The sequence below is a fragment of the Hemitrygon akajei genome, chromosome 1, assembly GCF_048418815.1.
Source record: "Hemitrygon akajei chromosome 1, sHemAka1.3, whole genome shotgun sequence".
NCBI lineage: Eukaryota > Metazoa > Chordata > Chondrichthyes > Myliobatiformes > Dasyatidae > Hemitrygon > Hemitrygon akajei.
This window is the reverse complement of record NC_133124.1, coordinates 51,660,328-51,680,487: the sequence shown is the minus strand read 5'-3', so window position 1 is coordinate 51,680,487 and position 20,160 is coordinate 51,660,328. Positions and strand designations below refer to the sequence as shown.

Sequence of the window (20,160 nt, the reverse complement as noted above, 5' to 3'; positions counted from 1 at the left end):
ATAGCTAGGGTGCATAAGACTTTTCCACAGTACTGTATTTATCAATGAGCAGAAAACAAGTTTATAAATCTGGTGGGAGTAAAGGATGTTGTGAATGTTAAGGGCAGAGTACCATGGGAGGGATATCTGACAAGGACTGCCAGGGTTGGGGACTGGTGCAGGTGCAGACATACCCAGCCCTGAAACACCAAGCAAGATTATTTGATTCCAAGCACTTGGTTATTGATCATCACAGCATGCCTTCCAGTTCCCTCCCCCTTTTCACATCCCTGATTCCCCCATTCCTTGCCCCTTCACACTTTCAGTCATCAATAGAGACCAACATCAGAATCAGCTTTATCATCACTTACTACAGTACTATGCAAAAGTCTTAAACATGCTAGATATACGTGTGTGTGTGTGGGCCTAAGACTTTTGCATAGTATTATACATTTAACAAACATTCCTCGAAAGTGTGCAATTAATGTTTCTAATCAACTCCTTATATTAGCCAACATACATAAACCAAAATTATAAATCCACAAAATTCAGGCTCTTACATCGGTTGGATAGGGAACGCCAACTTCTGCTAGTCTGAGAAAGACGAGGAAAAAATGTTCTATCAAATTGTGTGTTCACCTTCCAAACGATGCCCACAGCCATGCTTCTCTATATACCTTGAAAGCATCCCCACAGCAGCTATTCCACAGGATAGAGCTGCCACAAGTGATGAGTAGGTGTCAAGCTGCTAATCCTCAAAGTTCAAAGTACATTTAATATCAATATATAAATTATACAACCTTGAGATTTGCCTGCTTACAGGCAGCCACAAAATAAGAAACCTAAAAGAAGCTGATTTAAAAAAAAGACCAACACCCAATTCTCAGGGAGAGAAAAAAAAACAAAATCATGCAAATAATAAAGCAAGCAACAGCATTCAGAACCAAACTGAGTCCATAAACCCAAAGCCTGAAGCAGCCAGATCAGGCTCACAGCATCAGCCTGAGCACCAAGGAAAGCAGAGTAAAACATCATGGAGCAGAACCAGCTCAACTCTCATCTCTGGTCCTGACAATTTGCCTTTTCAGTCCATCTGGCCTGGCCTTTAAACTGTTCATGCACCAGCTCAACCCCACACTCAATCCCAGGCCCCGCCACTTCTGGCCCATACTCAACCCTTCCTAATCAACTCAGTGCTTAGAACGATACAACCTCGCTTCCAGTACAGGTTGTTGGGCTCCAAAACAACTCGGCTTCAACTTTTCTCCACTCCTCTCGCTCCAACTCCATCTTCAACTCCAACTTCTCATCGAACATGCCTCAACCTCGCTTCAACCCCATTTTGCACCTGCACGCCTGGACCCTCAGATCAGCCTCCTCTGCTCCTGCCTCTTCATTGTTTGCAGTGATTGTTAACCACAATTTTCCACATGAAAAGTGGTATTAATAGGTAAAAAAGTCATTTTTTTTTCAGAGCCTAAGGACTCCAGCCCAGGATCACACTGATGGTTTTTTGCTAATCTGTGATATCAGAACCTTTTACACTGTTCAGTGTTAGGTAAAATGACAGCAACAGTAAACATACATAAAATATTATATATATACAAATCTAAACAAATATTAAAAGTTAAAGCTACTTAACTCATATTAAAATGAATATTAATCTAAGGGGAAAATACAAACTACTGAGCTTTAGTTATCTTTAATTAAGAAAGACAATTCCAGTTCAAATGAATGGGACTGCAAAACATTTGCCAGGCAGCGGGGCCAGATGTGAAATGCAACCAGCTTTTCAGCTCAGGATGATCTGGAACTGCCAAAGGACAGTGTGAAGAATACTGGCCAGTGGTGCTATCATCTAACTCCAAAACTATTTTGTATTTTCCTGCTACAATGAACAATGTGGAAATCTAAATTTACTATAATACTCGCTGAAGCTAGCAGTTACTTCCTAGAGAATACTTACTAAGAATCAGCATGAACTGACCCAGTACTTAACATTTTTTTAAAATCAGACATGGACTTAATCAATAGGAAGTATATAAATGCATTAATTTCAAATCTTGTACCATGACTAAGGAAAAAAAAAAGATATAACAACAGACTCAATAGGACCAATCAAGTGTGACAGTGGAAAAGTGTGTACGTAACCAGAGGAGGTAGTGGAGGCACTTAATGGATACTTTGCTTCAGTATTCACTATGTAAAAGGACCTTGGCAATTTTAGGGATGACTTACAGCGACTGAAAAGCTTGAGCATATAGACATTAAGAAAAAGGATGTGTAGGAGCTTTTGGAAAGCATCAAGTTAGATAAGTCACCAGTACCAGACAAGATATACCCTACGCAACTGTGGGAGGTGAAGGAGGAGATTGCTGAGTCTCTGGCAATGATCTTTGTACCATCAATGAGAGAGGTTCGGGAGGATTGGGAGGTTACAGATGTTGTTCCGTTATTCAAGAAAGGGAGTAGAAATAGCCCAGGAAAACATAGACCAGTGAGTCTTACTTCAGTGGTTGGTAAGTTGATAGAGAAGATCCTGAGGCAGGATTAATGAACATTTGGAGAGGCATAATAGGATTAGGGATAGTTAGCATGGCTTTGTCAAAGGAAGGTCGTGCCTGACAAGCCTGATTGATTTTGATGATGTGACTAAACACATTGAAGGTAGAGTAATAGATGTAGTGTATATGGATTTCAGCAAGGCATTTCATAAGGTACCCCATGCAAGGCTTATTGAAAAAGTAAGGAGGCATGGGATCCAAGGGGACCTTGCTTTGTGGATCCAGAATTGGCTTACTCATAGAAGGCAAAGGTCATAAGGCATGTTCCCCAATCCAGGTGTGTTGCATGTGTTGACTTACAAGGATGTTGCCTGGAATGGGTAGCATGCCTTATGAGAATAGGTTGAGTGAACTTGGCCTTTTCTCCTTGGAGCGATAGAGGATGACAGGTGACTGATAGAGATGTATAAGATGATGAGAGGCATTGATCAGAGGCTTTCTCCCAGGGCTGAAATGTCTAACATGAGAGAGCACTGTTTTAAGGTGCTTGGAAGTAGGTGCAGAGGAGATGTCAGGGGTAAGTTTTTTTTTATGCACAGAGTGGTGAGTGCGTGGAATGGACTGCCAGCAACAGCGGTAGAGGTAGATACAATAGGGTCTTTTAAAAGCCTCTTAGATAGGTACATGGAGCTTAGAAAAATAGAAGGCTTATGGGTAACCCTCGGTAATTTCTAAAGAAAGTACATGTGCGGCACAGCATTGTGGGCCAAAGGGCCTGTATTGTGCTGTAGGTTTTCTATGTTTCTATTAGAAGCAAAAGAGACACCAAGATGATGTGTTGCTTTCCAAGTGCTAAGATTCATGATGCAGCTGCAGGATATTCTCAAAGGAGAGGAGGAGCAACCTGAGGTCATGGTATATATTGCACTAATGACACAGGCAGAAAAGGGGAAGAGGTCCTATTCAGTGAGTATGTAGAGTTAGGAAAGAGGCTGAAAAGAAGGACCTCCAAGGTTGTAATCTCCGGAATACTCCCTGTGCCACAGGCTACCAGGCTAGCACAGGAAGAAATGGGGTGATAGCATATATGAATGAATGGCTGAGATGACAGTGCAGGGGACAGGGTTTCAATTTCCTGGATCATTGGAACTTTTTCTGGGGAAGTGGTGACCTGTACAAGAGGGACAGGTTGCACCTGAACTGGAAGGTTGCTGTTGCTACTCAGGAGAATTTAAATTAGTTTTGCAGGGGACTGGGAACCAGGGACACAACTCTATAAGGGAAGGAGCGGACCTGAAGGTAGATGTCAGGGATAGTATTCAAAGGCAAAATCAAAATAACAGATACAATGGGTCGGATAGTTTGGTGTGCATATTTTAACGCTCGGAGTATTATAGGCAAGGCTGATGAAATTAGAGCATGGATCAGTACATGAAACTAGGATGTTGAAGCCATTACTGAAACTTAGTTGAGAAAGGAGCAAGAATGTAAGGATGTGGATATAGGAAGAGTGCAGAGGAGATTTACAAGGATGTTGCCTGGATTGGAAGGAGTACCTTATAAGCAAATGGACCTCAATGGAAATAACCTTGGGATAGTTGCCTGTGCCATGCAACAGTGAGGATAAGAATAGAATAAGATGGCAGATTAGTGTGTGGCTAAAGAATTGGAGTTGGGGTCAGGGATTCATATTTCTGGATCATTGTGTCCTCTTCTGGCCTGTACAAAAGGGTCAGGTTGCACTTGAATCTGAGTGGGACCAATATCCTGGCAAGCAGGTTTGCTAATGCTTTTGGGAGTGTTTTAATTTAATATAGCAGTGGGATGGGAACCAGTATAATAGAGCTAAGGATGAGCCAGCAGGTTTACAAGTAGATGACGAGTGTAATGAGAATGACAGGTGTAATGAGAATATAAGGAAAGACAAGCCAATGATTGGGTACAAATGCAGACAGTGCAAAGAGTTAAATTGTACTACGGAGGCAAAATTCAAAAGGGTGAAGAATGCAGGACTAAACATTCTGTATTTAAATAGATATCGTATTTGGAATAAGGTGCAAATAGAGATTAGTCGGTATGACGTGGGCAGCACTGAGTCGTAGCTGAAAGTAGGTCATAGTTGGGAGATTAATATCAAAGGATATACTTTGTATTGAAAGGACAGACACAAAGGCATAGGTGGTGGTGTGGCTCTGTTGGTAAAAGATGACATGGGGTCAGAGAATGTTGGAATTTTGTGGGTTGAGTTAAGAAAATGCAAGGGTAAAAATAATCATTATGGGTATCACATATAGACCTCCAAATAGTAGCTAAGATGTGAGGTTGAGATTGCAAAGGGAGCTGGAAAGGCCATGTAATAAGGGTAAGGTCACAATTGTAATGGGGGACTTCAATATGCAAGGGGATTGGGAAAATAAGGTTAGTGTCGGATCGCAAGGGAGGGAATTTGTTGAATGTCCATGAGATGGCTTTAGAGAATAGCTTGTGCTTGGGCCTACTCGGGGAAAGGTTATCTTAGATTGGATGTTGTTAAGTAATCCAGATTTTATTAGGGAGCTTAAGGTAAAGGAACCCTTAGGAGCAGGGATCATACTATAAGACTATAAGACATAATAGCAGAATTAGGCCATTCAGCCTATCGAGTCTGCTCCGCCACTTCATTATGGCTGATCCTGGATCCCACTAAACCCCATACACCTGCCTTCTTGCCATATCCTTCGATGCCCTGACTGATCAGGAAACAATAAACTTCCATCTTAAATATACCCATAGACTTGGCCTCAACCACAGTCTGTAGCAGAGAATTCCACAGATTCACTACTCTCTGGCTAAAAAATTTCCTCCTTACCTCTATTCTTAAAGGTCGCTATCAATTTTGAGGCTGTGCCCTCTAGTTCTGGATACCCCACCATAGGAAATGTCGTCTCTGCATCCACCCTATCTAGTCCTTTCAACGTTCAGTAAGTTTCAATGAGAACGCTACACATTCTTCTAAATTCCAGTGTCTCTAGGCTCCAAACTGCCAAACGCTCCTCATATATAAAGCCTTTCATTCCTGGAATCATTCTCTTGAATCTTCTTTGGACTCTCTCCAATGACAACACATCCTTTCTGAAATATGAGGACCAAAACTGTTGACAATACTCCAATTCTGGAGGAAAGTTGTTTCATTTTTGAAGGGTCTTCTTTTTCTATGCCGTCTGGGAGACCAAGTATACGTAGGTTCTGTCTTCTGGACCGATTCTCAAAGTCGACACTCTTGGCTTTAAGTGTTTCCACCAATTTAATGGTCGAAATTAAATCCTGTTGCAATTTTTCAATTGTCAAATCTCGTTTCCAAGCTTCTTCTTGCAGAGATTCGATAAGAACTTGCTGCTGGTTAATTACTGAATCCGTCTTAACCACATAATCTTGAAAAGCCTTTATATCTTGTTTAAAAATTTGTTGTAGTTCATCAAATTTTTTATCCAAAACCTCCATAAATAGTTCATAAGTTAATTCAGTGCGTTGCGGTTGAGCTTGCTTCTTTCCATTACCGTTCGGGTTGCGCCCCGGTTCTCGTCCTTTAGATCTAAGAGCCATTTCTGTTTGCATATCTTCAAAAATTCACAATAAACTCTTAACAATAAGTCCAAGAAAATAGCAAGAATCTTTTGGTGTAGGTAAAAATAAGTTGGATAAGGGTGATCAAAGGTTAGAAAAAGTAAAGGTTATGGAGCGAATCTAAAACAGTACTCACTCCATGAGCATCTCCCGCTGACTCTGTTTCATTTTTTAACTGCATTGCAGTTGGTTTCTAAATGACAATGAACTGAAATTCAATTCAATTCAAAGTACGGCCTGACTAGCATCTTATAAGGCTCAGCATTATCTCCTTGCTTTTGTATTCTATTCCCCTTGAAATAAATGCCAACATTGCATTTGCCTTCCTTACCAAATACTCAACCTGTAAATTAACCTTCTAGGAGTCTTGCACAAGGACTCCTAAGTCCCTCTGCACCTCTGATGTTTGAACCTTCTCCCCATTTAGATAATACCAGAATATGAATCAGAATCAGGTTTATTATCACTGGCATGTGTTGTGAAATTTGTTAACTTAGCAGCGGCAGTTCAATGCAATACATAATACAGAACAAAAATAATAATAGATATCAATTACAGTATATGTACACTTTGTATATTGAATAGATTAAAAATCATGCAAAAAACAGAAATAATATATATTAAACAAGTGAGGCAGTATTCAAGGGTTCAATGTCCATTTAGGAATCAGACGGCAGAGGGGAAGAAGCTGTTCCTGAATTACTGAGTGTGTGCCTTCAGGCTTCTGTACCTCCTACCTGATGGTAACAGTGAGAAAAGGGCATGCCTTAGGTGCCGGAGGTCCTTAATAATGGACGCTGCCTTTCTGAGACACCACTCATTGAAGATGTCCTGGGTACTTTGTAAGCAAGTACCCAAGATGGAGCCAACTAAATTTATGGTCCTCTGCAGTAGTTCCCCCTCTCCTATACCAGACAGTGTTGCAGCCTGCCAGAATGCTCTCCACAGTACTTCTACTGAAGTTTTTGAGTGTATTTGCTGACATACCAACTCTCTTCAAACACCCAATGAAGTATAGTTGCTGTCTTGCCTGCTTTACAACTGCATCGATATGTTGGCACCAGGTTAGAACCTCAGAGATCTTGACACCCAGGAACTTGAAACTGCTCACTCTCTCCTGTTCTGATCCCTTTATGAGGATTGGTATGTGTTCCTTCGTCTTCCTTATCTGCACTATCGTTCCTTTCACCAAAATGCATTATCATACATTTCCCAACACTGTATTCCATCAGCCACTTTTTTCACATTCTTCCAACTTGTCTAAGTCCTGCTGCAATTACATTGCTTTCTCAACAGCGCCTACCCCTCCACCTATCTTTGGATCATCTGTAAACTTTGCCACAAAGACATCAATTCCATTATCCAAATCAGATATATGGGGTTGAGTGGGATCCAGGATCAGCTGTGGTGAAATGACAGAGCAGACTCAATGGGCTAAATAGCCTAATTCTGCTCCTATGTCTTATGGTCTTTATGATCTCTTGCTGTATGATGAACCTTCCCCAGTTCTCAGGTCAGCTGGGGCTGGTCTGCTTACCGTTCCCAGAGTCAAAATTAAATATGTTGAATCAGTTTTTAGTTACTATGCTCCACAAGTCTGCCCAAACTTTAAGCTCTTTTAAGTCGAGGCTTAAAACTTTTCTTTTCGCTGAAACTTTTAATTAGAATCTCCTGCACTGTAACTTCTATTGATCATATCTATTTTTGTATGATTTTATTATCTTATATATTGTCTGAAATCTGATGTTTGATTTTTATATCTTGTTCTATGTAAAACACTTTGAGCTGCCTTGTGTTGAAACAGTACTTGCTTACAAATGTACCAGTTTTCGAAGTTTTAGAAAAGGTAGAGGAGGTGGGAAGGTGGGGGGGGGGGGGGGGGTGGCGCAGAAGTTGCACTACTGATCACGGAAAATATCACAGCTGCACTCGTGGGAGACATAATGGAGGGGTCAGATACTGAGCCCATTTGACTTGAACACAGGAATAAGAAGGATGCAATCACACTGTACTGCAAACCCCCACTAATAGACACCAGGACATTGAGGAACAGATATGTAATCAGAATAAGGAAATGTGTAAAAATAATAGGGTTGTTCTTTAGGGGGAGGCCAACTTCCCTAATATAAACTTGGACCTTCTTAGTTTAAATGGTTTAAACGGGGCAACATTTGTTGTGTGTCCAGGAGGGTTTGTTAAATAAATATGAATATGTGGATAGTCTAACCAGAGGAGTAGTGATTGTGAGGCCAGATGGAAGACCAGCAGTTGCCCAAGCTGCAAGTCTCCCCTCTCCACATCACCGATGTTGTCCAAGGGAAGGGCATAAGGATCCATACAGCTTGGCACCGGTGTCATCGCAGAGCAATGTGTGGTTAAGTGCCTTGCTCAAGGACACACAGGCAACCTCAGCTAAGGCTCGAACTAGCGACCTTGAGATCACTAGACGAACGCCTTAACCACTTGGCCATGCGCTAGGACAGTAGAGATGCCAGGTAGGATAGTGAAATGCTCCTCTTGAGGGATGTAGGAAGGCAGAGAGACGTCTAATGGTTGCCGATGACTACAACAGTAAGAAGTGTATCCGACTGCAGCTTCTAACAAACCACATTATAGAGTTAAAGCTGGAACTGTATGAACTCTGGATCATTCAGGAAGCTGAGGGAGTGATTAAAGAAGTAGTTTTACCCAAGGTGCAGGACACAGGAAACTAAGTGACAGACAGGAAAAGGAAAGAGATTAAGGAGCCAGTGCAGAATACCACTGTGACCATACCCCTCAACAACAGGTATTACACTTTGGATACTCTCGGGGGTGGGGGATGACCTAAGAGAGGAAAATCACAGAGGCTGGGTCTCTGGTACTGAGTCTACCTTTGTAACTCAGAAGAGAAGGGGGGAGAAGAGACCTGTTATGGTGATGGGGGATTCATTAGTTAGGGGAATGGACAGGAGTTTCTGTGGGCAAGAACAAGGTTCCTGGATGGTATATTGCCTCCCTGGTGCCAGGGTCTGGGATATCTCAGATCCCGTCCTCAGCATGTTTGAGTGGGAGTGTGAACAGCCATAAATCATGGTCCATGTAGATACCAAAGGTAAAAAGACCCTGATGGGAGTTGTATACAGACCCCCAAACAGCAGTAAGGATGTGGTCTCCAAATTATAATGGGAGACAGAAAATGCATGCCAAAAGGGCAATGTTACAATGGTCATGGGTGACTTCAATATGCAGGTAGATTGGGAAAATCAGGTTGGTGTTGGATTACAGGAAAGCTAAAGAGTCAACAAACTGGCTTTTTAGAGCAGCTCCTGGTTGAGCCCATTAGAAGATCAGCTATTCTGGATTGGAATAGAATCAGTAAGCCAGATTTGATTGGAAAGAGTAAGGTAAAAGAACCCTGAGAAGGAGAAGATAAAGTCAGATGTATTAGTATTATAGTGGAGTAAAGGAAATTACAGAGGCATGAGATCGGAGTTGGCCAAAAAAGATTGGAAAAGAACGCTGACAGAGATGATGGCAGAGCAGTAATAGCTGGAATTTCTGGAATCAATTCGCAAGTCACAGGATATATACATCCCAAAGAGGAAGAATTATTCTAAAGGAAAGAAGACACAACCGTGGCTAACAAGAGAAAATCAAAGACAACATAAAAGGCAAGGAGAAGGCATACAATGGAGCAAAAATTAGTGGAAAGTCAGAGGATTAGGAAGCTTTTAAAAACCAACAGAAGGCAGCTAAAAAAACTCACTAAGAAGGTAAAGATGGAATACGAAAATGAGCTAGCCAATAATATTAAAGAGGAAACCAAAAATTTCTTCAGATACAAGAAAGTGTAAAAGTGAGATGAGAGTGGATGTTAGACCATTGGAAAATGATGCTGGAGAGGAAGTAATGGAGGACAAGGAAGTGCAGATGAACTGACTAAGTATTTTGCAACAGTCTTCACTGTGGAAGACACAAGCAGTATGGTGGAAGTTCCAGGTCTCAGGGGTTATGAAGCGTGTAAAGTTACCATAAGTAGAGTGAAGATTCTTCGGAAACTAAAAGGTCTGAAGGTAGATAGGTCACCTAGATCAGATGGTGTACACCCCAGAGTTCTGAAAGAGGTGGCTGAAGAGATCAAGGAAGCCTTAGATTCACTAGATTCTGGAATGGTTCCAGAAGTTTGAAAAATTGCAAATGTCACTCCACTCTTCAAGAAGGGAGAGAGGCAAAATAAAGGAAGCTATTAATCAGTTAGTCTGACCTCAAGGGTTGGGAAGATGTTGGAGTCAATTACTAAAGGTTGGGGTTTCAGCGTACTTGGAGGCAAGTGAGAAAAAGCTGTAGTCTGCATGGTTTCTTCAATGGAAAATCTTCCCTTTCAAATCTGTTGGAATTCTTTGAAGAAATAACAAGGACAACAGACAATGGAGAATTGATTGATGTTGTATACTTAGATTTTCAGAAGGCCTTTGACAAGGTGCCACGCATGAGGCTGTTTGACAAGCTACAAGCCCATGGTATTACAGGAAAGATTCTAGCATGGACAAAGCAGTGGCCACAGGGGTCTGTGCTGGGCCCAATTCTTCTTATGTTATATGTCAATGATTTGATGATGGAATTGATGCCTTTGTTGCAAAGTTTGCAGATGGTATGAAGCTAGCTGGGGTGGGGGGGGCGGCATGTAGTTTTGAGGAAGTTGAGAGGCTACGGGAGGAAAGACTAGGAGAATGGGCAAAGACATGGCAGGTGGAATACAGTGTTGGAAAGTGTATGGTCATGCACTTTGGTGGAAAAAATGAAGGAGTTGACTATTTTCTAGATGAGGAAACACAAAAAAACTGAAGTGCAAACAGACTTGTGAGTACTTGAGCAGAATTCCCAAATGTAAATTTGGAGGTTGAGTCTGTTGAGGAAAGCAAATGTGATATTAGCATTCAATTCAAGAGGACTAGAATATAAAAGCAAGGATGTAATGTTGAAACTTTATAAAGCACTGATGAGACCACACTTAAGAGCATTGTGAGCAGGTTTCGGTCCGTCTTAGAAAGGATGTGCTGAAACTGGAGAGAGTTCAAAGGAGGTTCACAAAAATGATTCCAGGATTAAATGACTTGTCTTATGAAGAGTGTTTGATGGACTGGGCCTGTATTCCGAAGAATTCAGAAGAATGAGAGGTGACCTCATTGAAATCTATCGAATGATGAAAGGCCTTTATAGAGTGGATATGGAAAGGATGTTTCCTATGGCAAGAGAATCCAAGACCAGAGGACATAGCCTCATATTAGAGGGGTGTCATTTTAGAATGGAAATAAGAAATTTCTTTCACCAGAAAATGGTGAATCTTGTGGAATTCATTGCCACAGGCAGCTGTGGATGCCAAGTCTTTACATATATTTAAGGCAAAGTTTGAGAGATTCTTAATTGGTCAAGGCATGAAAGGATACAGAGAGAAGGCAGGACATTGGAGTTAAGAGGTAAATTGGATCAACCATGATGAAATGGCAGAGTAGACTCGATGGGCCAAATGTTCTTATGGTCTTATAACATGTGGTTAACATGCATATCCTTCCATTGCAAAAATAAAACATCTATATGACAGATTGATTTTTAAAGCTGATCAATCAGCAGCCTTTCCAAATTGAGTGTTAAGTATTTTGATGGTTCTGAGAAAAAAATGAGATATTATTCTATTCAGCTACAGTAGTATGAGGTTGGCAGCATATTTATATTTTTATTCTTTTCAAAATATAGATAAACATAGTTGCAGTATTAATTCAAATAGAAGGTCACCATTTCAAGATTAGTTTTAACATTTTTCCCTCAAATATAAACGGGATTCATTCTATTTGAGTTCTTTTTAAATAAAGTCATACCTGTTTCATTAAATCCAATACTGCTAATACACAGATTAGATGATGTCAAATCACTGGAAAAATTTGTTTGATTGAATTCCTTTCTACGGGAAAAAAAGAATTAGAATAAAATTGGTGACACATCTATGTAGATTAGATTTATTAAATAAAAGTTGAATAAGAAACATAATTTTCTGATCACTGTCTCCATCACTAGGGACAAAATGTCAACAGATATCTTTTCAAATCACTCCCTCCATGATTCCCGTTTACATTCGTCTCTGACCTCTAATCTCCCTCCTGTTACTTATCCCTGCAAGCCACTGATGTGCTACACCTACCCATTCACTCTTCCCTCAGCTCCATTCAGGGCCCAAAACAATTTTTCCTGGTGAGGCAACATTTCACATGTGAATCTATGCAGCCTCCTCTATGTTGGTGAGACTCGACATAGCCTGGGGGACTACTTTGTTAAGCATCTCAGCTCCATCCACAAAAAGTGCAATTTCCCAGTGACCAATCATTTTAACCCTTATTCCAATTTTTGCTCTGACATATTGGTTCATGGCCTCCTCTTCTACCCCAATGAGGCCACTCACAGGGTGGAGGAACAAAACTTCATATTCTGTCCAGGTAGCCTCCAACTTGATAGCATGATATCAATTTCTCCAAATTCTAGTAATTTTTTCTCCTTTTCCCATTCCTTCACCTTCATTTCCCCACTCTGGCCTCTTACCTCTTATCATTTCCTGCCTCATACCTCCCCTTGGTGCCTCTCCTCCTTCCATTTTTCCCATGATCCACTCTCCTCTCCTATGAGATTCCTTTTTCCCCAGCCCATTACCTTTTCCATATATAATTTCCCAGTTCCTTGCTTCATGTCCCCCCTTCCCCACCCATCTGGCTTCATCTATCTCCTTCTAGCTTGTCCTTTCCCCCCACCTTCTCAGAGAAGTACAATACAGAAACATGCCCTTCGGCCTACCTAGTCTAATTAGAAAGTACTTAAACTGCCTACTCCCATCAACCTGTTCTGGGACCATAGCCCTCCATAGCCCTACTATCTATATACCTATCCAAATTTTGCTTGGACATTGAAATCAAACTTGCATGCATGACTTGTACTGGCAGCACATTCCACACTCTCACGACCTCTGAATAAAGAAGTTTCCCCTCCTGTTCCCTTTCATCTTTAACCAATTACCTCAAATTGCAATGACCTTAGTGGAAAAAAGCCAACTTCCATTTATCCTCTCCATACCCCTCATAAATTTGTGAATCTGTATTAAATCTCCTCTCAATCTTCTACATTCTAAGGAATAGTCTTAAGTTAAATAACACATTACTTTCTGGCCAGAAGCCCAGCATCAGAACTGGGACAGGTTCATGCTCTATGTCAAATTCACCTGTCATTCAACCATACATGAACACCCATGAAAACAGCTAAACGAAGCAGCATTACACCGGGACAAAAGGGCACAACACAGTATCAACAGTCCAACACAGCTCAAAGCACATATAAGATAGCAAGAAAATACAGAACCACAAAGATATTACAAGTCCCTGAGTCCATGAATGTTGCAGCAGTCTGCAGTCGAATACAATATAGCTTGTCTTCTGCCAACTGAACACTGGGGGCAGCACTGACTCCAGTTTGGACGCTGCGCCACACCGCCTCCGACACTCCAGCAGACAACCCGACTCCGATGCCTTCTTCTGGGCGCCTGCAAACAGGCGACATCACAGCTTGAGGCCTGGATCCTGCAACGACCGAGGTCATGCATGACGGCGCTCCACCACCATCCACCCCGCCATTCACCAATAAACCAACGATTTAAACTTGCAGCGTTCTATACCATCAATGTCCAACAGGATCTTGCAATCACAAGAAAAGCTCTTACTGTTGGACTGCACACCGCCGTTGTGCACCAACACCTCCCTGTCGCAGGCAGCATCATGGTCAAGTCCAACTTCTTCAGTTTCCCTGACACAACTTACTGATTGGGTAGACGTGCAGTACTTTAAGTTCCTAATGTCCACCAGGTTTCTTGCAATCAAAAAAAATTTGTAAAAAAAAAGACAACAATACTTTTAGTTGACCCTCGTAAAAACTGGTGCATCCAAGCGTGCCACCAAAGTTAAAAATAAAATGTTTTGCGTTGTAGAAAAGATGGAGAGGGAAGGAATGGACAAGTCTGTAAAAACTTGAATGGTGCAAACAGTAGTGGTGTCAGCTGATAAAGGGTAGCACAGCTATCTGAAGAATCTGCAAACAAGATGTGAGAAAATATCTAAAGTACAAGAAATAAATACTGGAAATGTGGAATACAAGATTGGAATGAAATTCATTTACTTGATGAAAAAGTGAAATTCATGGCCAAATCTTGAAAGCCATAATGTGCTAAGGTAGAATGCTGCTCCTTGAGCTTGTCTTTGTTTTTGAAATTTGTTGAAACAATGAAGGAGGCCAAAAGATGGAGAGAATTAGAAAGACAGGCAAGTGCATACACTTGGTCATGTTCCATATCATATGCTGTGCCATGGTTCCATTTCATTTGCAAATCCCTGTTCTTCAGCAACTATTCTTTCTTCATTGAACCAGTGAGGAAAAATGTCAGAATTACACTCAGTTGTAGGAGGTCCAACAAACATATTAATTGAAAATAGATTCCATTAATATCCAATCCTTAAAGACACTTTATAAAAAAAAATTTAAAACAGATCACATTTTTGCCCCAGTACATGCATTATGCTCATAGTTACCAAAGCACAAATATTTATTTTGAACTATTATTTTTACATAATTTTTAACATATATTGCTTATTTAGTATCAGTAAATTCTGAGATTCAGAAAATAAAAATAGAAATTTCAACTTGAAAGTAGGTGGAATTGTGATAAATCAGTATTGTGTGAGGGATCTCAAAGGAAATATGCTTTGGTTCTAAACTAATAAAATATAATCAAACCTCACCTTTGTGAAATCCCACTCAACTTTTCAGAAGATTGACTTTTTCCTTGGGATTCTGACTGTAGAGATTCTGTAAACTATCAGAAATTGCAAAATTAAAATCATACATCAATAAAAAACAGTCAATAAAGAGAATACAGTGGATTTCAGTTAATTGATCCATGGTTAATTGGGACAGTCAGTTATTTGGGATAATCCTTACAAAAACAATTTGAGAAAATTCACGTAATTATCTTCATTTATTCGGGACACTTTACTGCTTAATTAGGACAGGAGACTGTTGCCGGTTTCTAACTAGGTTCAGTCACATGAACTTGTGTGGCCATTAGACACTACACAACTTAAAAATTGTTTTGCTCACTGCGGTTTCAAGCACTCAGGCTTGGAAATACCAGAAATGGCCAGGAGTGAAAATGAAACTATTTCACTACTTCAACAAATTAGGTACCATGAAGAATTTGAAGGTGATTGCATCAATCATCTTGAATGATTCAATGAAAATTAAGATTTGGAAGATGCAATTATTGAAAGCATTGTATGAAGGCAGTCCATTATCTGCACTAAGTGCCTGCACCAATTTTATTCATTTCAGTCAATCAAAAGAACACAGCAGAATGTTGGTTGTCCATCATTTCTGTCAACTGTTCCACTCTTTCGGCCTCGGAAGTCAGGTTCCACTGGTATGAGTGGTCATCACAAACTGAAGACTTTCTTGATTGCAGTAGATAACCATGATATCTTCTCTACCTTATCATGCCTTTTGCTCTCCACAAAACATTGCAGAACCACTTTCTTGGCCATTGAATCTCACTATTGATCTATTAGTGTGTCCTAGTTCTGGTTGTTCTATTTAGTTATTACTTTTGGGTGATTTTTGAATTGGGGTGACCCACAGATCTGAGCTGAACTGTACCGAAATATCCCTTCTGATCTTGCATTTTATATTCTGTGTTTCCATTCATTTTATGTTGCCTTTTGCATGATTCTTTTGAGGGGTGAGGGAGGTTTGATGTTTTTCTTTGAATGAGTTGGTTCCATTGTTGTTCTTTGTTTCATGATTGTCTGTGTGAAGACAAATTTCAGGGTTGTATGCCGCATACTTACTTTGATAATAAATGTACTTTGAATCCGCCCAGTACGCTGGAGCTGACTTCGCATGCTAGGACAGGCATGTCCCTATTTCACTGGTTTATGAGGCCCACCAACCCTCACCTGGTTTAGCTCACCTGTTGAAGCAGCGTACTGGGCTGTTGCTGCTCTTGCATGCAAACAGCTTCTTGGAACCAAAGGTGAGGACTGAATTTTCCCAGTAGGGACTATAGGTTAGTGAGCAGCCCCAAATAAACATGACAATCCCCTTCACCAGGGCTGCTACTTCTCCCTGGATACCCCATACATGTCAGCATACACAGGATGAATTCCTCCATTGATAACCATTAGGAACTATTACACAATTTTATAGTACTATAGTAGCATTGGTAGTGATCTAATTTGTTCTCCATTTCATTTAGACACATAATTTGTTACTCAGTTAATTGATAGTTCATCTTTTTTTTATTCCTTTTTAACTTTTCCATTAAACCAGCTAATTGGGTGTAGCCCCTTAATTGGGCAAAATGTACTGGTCCTGCTATGTCCCAATTAACTAGAATCTACTGTATAATGACTTTATAAACAATTGATAACTTCATAATAATCACATCTGGTTATTAGTTTGTTTGTAGCACACCATTTTAGCAAGTGTTCTGAATATCTAGAAATAAAAGACATTGTTTCAAAGGATGAGAAGAATCACATATTTAATTTCTACCTTGTGGTTCAATTTGCGACGTAGTTGGGCAGCAAATTCATCCAAAATAATTCAAGAGAAATGGAAAGAAATTAGCTTACCTCAGCTGAGATAGTCAGGCTGTTGAAACAGGTTTTGAAAACAACTCCTGGAAATACGAGTGAAAGGCACAGCAAACCATCCCCACACGATGGCAATATTCAATAAATGACGATACAATTCGATCGTGGCCTCAAATCCATTCATCTGCCTATCACCCATAATCCTAAATGCCTTTATAATATAATAAACCACTTACTGAACTTTTAATATATTTGATGATTCTCTTCTCAGATCACTAAGCAAATATATTCCAAACATTCATACTGTCAACAAACAAAATTCATTTATATTTCTGTTCTAAACAGGCAATTCTTTTTTCTAAAACAAATCTACAGAAGTACAGCAAAGAACCAGACCCATCTAGTCTATGCTGAAACCATTTAAACTGTCTACATCCAACAACCTGCACCAGGACCACAACTCTCCATGTCCTTACTTCACATATACCTATCCAAACTTCACTAAAGCATTGAAGTTCAGTTTGCATGGACTACTTGTGCTGGCAAGTAGCCCATGTGAGCTAAACTCCATTCCACACTCTCACTACCCATTAAGTGAAGACATTTCCCCTCATGTTTCCCTTAAACTTCTCTCCTTTCATCCTTAAGCCATGACCTCTGGTTGTAGTCATGACCTCAGTAGAAAAAGCATGCTTGCATTTACCCCATCTATACCCCTCATAATTTTGTAAAGTGGTATCAAATTCCCTCTCAATCTTGTAAGTTGTAAAGAACACAGTCCTAACCTGTTCAATCTTTCCTAATAAATTCAGGTCCTCCAGACCTGGCAACATCCTTGTAAATTTTCTCCATACTCTTTCAACCTTGTTTACATCTTTCCTGTAGGTAGGTGACCAAAACTACACACAATACTCCAAATTAGGGAGTATTGTCTTATACAACTTCAACATAACATCTCATCTCCTGTACTCAGTACTTTGATTTACGAAGGCCAATGTGCCAAAAGCTTTCTTTACGACCCTATCTACCTCTGATGCCCCATTCAGCAAATTATGTACCTGCATTCTCAGATCACTTTGTTCTACTACACCACTCAATGCCCTACCATTCACAGCGTTATTGAAGTGCAAAAGTTCACACATGTCTGCATTAATTTCCATCTGCTATTTTGCATCTGATGCAGATCCCTCTGCAAGTCACAATAGCCTTCCTCACTGCCCACTACACCCCCAATCATGGTGTCATCTGAAAATTTACTGATCCAGTTCACCACATTATCATCCAGATAACTGATACACAATCAATGACAAACAACAAAAGACCCAGCACCAATCCCTGAGCACACCAGCCACAGACCTCCAGTCAGAGAGGCAACCTTTTACAACCACTCTCTGATTTTTGTCACAAAGCCAATGTTTAATCCAATTTACTACCTCATCCCGAATGCCAAGTGACTGAAACTTCTCAACTAGCCTCTGATGTGGGACCTTATTAAATGCTAATATGGACAACATCATTTGCCTTACCTTCATCTACTTTCCTGGTAACTTGCTAGAAAGACTCTATAAGATTGATTAGACATGACCTACCACGCACGAAGCCATTCGGACTATCTTTAATCAGTCCAAGTCTATCCAAATACTTATATATCCAGTCACTTAGAATACCTTCCAATAACTTTCCCCACAACTGATGTGAGACTCACCTGCCTATAATTTCTTGGTTTCTGTTGAGAGACTTTTTTAAAGAGTGGAACAACATTGGTTAACCTCCAATCCTCTGGTATCTCTGTTAGGACCCCGACAATTTCTGCACTTGCCTCCCATAGGGTCCAAGGGAACACCTTGTCAGGCTCTGGGAATTTAACCACCCAGATTTACCTCAGGGTAGCAAACACCTCCTCCTGTAATCTTTACAGGGTCCATGAAGTTCATGCCACTTTGCCTCACTTCTATAGACTCTGTATTCATCTCCGGAGTAAATACAGATGCAAAGAATACATTGCAGAATTCCCCGCATCTGTTTTGGCTTCGCACACATTATCATTCTGGCCTTCCAGAGGACCAATTTTGTGCCTAGCAATCCTCTTGCTCTTAACATATCTGTAGAATCCCTTAGGATCTCCTTCACTTTTTCTGCTTGAGCAACCTCATGTCTTCTTTTAGCCTTCCTGATTTCATTCTTAAGTGTTTTCTTGCATTTTTTGTACTCCATAAGTAACTCATTTGTTCCTACTTGCCTATACCTGCAATGCACCTTCATTTTCTCTTAACCAGGGCCTCAATATCTCTTGAAAACCAAGGCTCCCTACACTCTTCTTTACCTTTTATTCTGACAGCTCTCAAAATTTTGTTTTTGAAGGCCTCCCACTTTCCAAGTACAACTTTGCCTGAAAACAGCAGGTCCCAATCCACGCAAGCCAAATCATTTCTGATGTCAAAAAAATTGCCCTTTCTCCAATGAAGAATCTCAACCCACGGACCCGACCCATCTCTTTGCACATTTACTTTGAAACTAATGGTATTGTGGTCACTGGACGCAAAGTGTTCCCCTATATAAACTTCTGTTACCTGCCCTGTCTCATTTCCTAACAGCAGATCCAGTATTGCATGCTCTCTCACTGGGACTTCTATGTACTGAAGAAGGAAACTTTTCTGAACATACCTGACAAACTCCATCCCATCTAGTCCTTTTACAGTATGAGATTCCCAGTCAATATGTGTAAAGTTAAAATCACATACTATAACAACGTTATGTTTCTTGCAACAATCTGCGACCTCTTTACAAAATTGTTCCTCTAAATCCCTAGGACTGTTGGGTGGTCTGTAACAAAGCCTCATTATTTTTCAGTTCCACCCATAATGCTCCACTGGTTGAGTTCTCCAGTCTGTCCTGATAAAGCACTGTCATGACATTTTTCCTGACTAGTAATGCCACCCTCCTCCTTTAATCCCTCCTGCTCTGTTGGGTCTAAAACAAAAGAACCCTGGAAAAATGAGCTGCCTGTCCTGCGCCTCCTGCAACCAAGTCGTACTAATGGCAACAACGTCATAATTCTAGGTGTTGATCTGTGCTCTGAGCTCATCCGTCTTTCCTACTATACTTCTTTCATTAGAATAGATGCAGCACAGGACACTAGTCTCACCATGCTCAACCTTTTGATTCCTGACTTTGTCTGAGGTCTTACCAACATCTGCTTCTGCAACTCTCCAGCAACTGTTCTTGCATTTTGGTTTCCATCCCCCTGCATCTCCAGTTTAAACCCCATTAACAAACCTTCCTTCTAGGATATTAGACTTCCTCCAGTTCAGGTGCAAACTGTTCCTTCTGCACATGTCCCACCTTCCCTGGAAGAGAGCCCAATGATTCAAACATCTTAAGCCCTCCCTCCTACACCAACTCCATAGCCATGAATT

General features: G+C 40.6%; 1 protein-coding gene across 2 annotated transcripts in view; it reads right to left on the bottom strand.

Moving 5' to 3' along the window:
* Nucleotides 1-20,160, bottom strand: part of ccdc178 (coiled-coil domain containing 178) — a 309,293-nt gene that overhangs the window by 277,990 nt on the left and 11,143 nt on the right. For both annotated transcript variants that reach the window (XM_073043130.1, XM_073043139.1), the window contains exons 5-6: nt 14,897-14,970; nt 11,945-12,027 (exon numbers count right to left, since the gene is read on the bottom strand). In XM_073043130.1, coding sequence (XP_072899231.1) covers nt 11,945-12,027; nt 14,897-14,970 — 157 coding nt within the window. The remainder of the gene's footprint in view (nt 1-11,944; nt 12,028-14,896; nt 14,971-20,160) is intronic.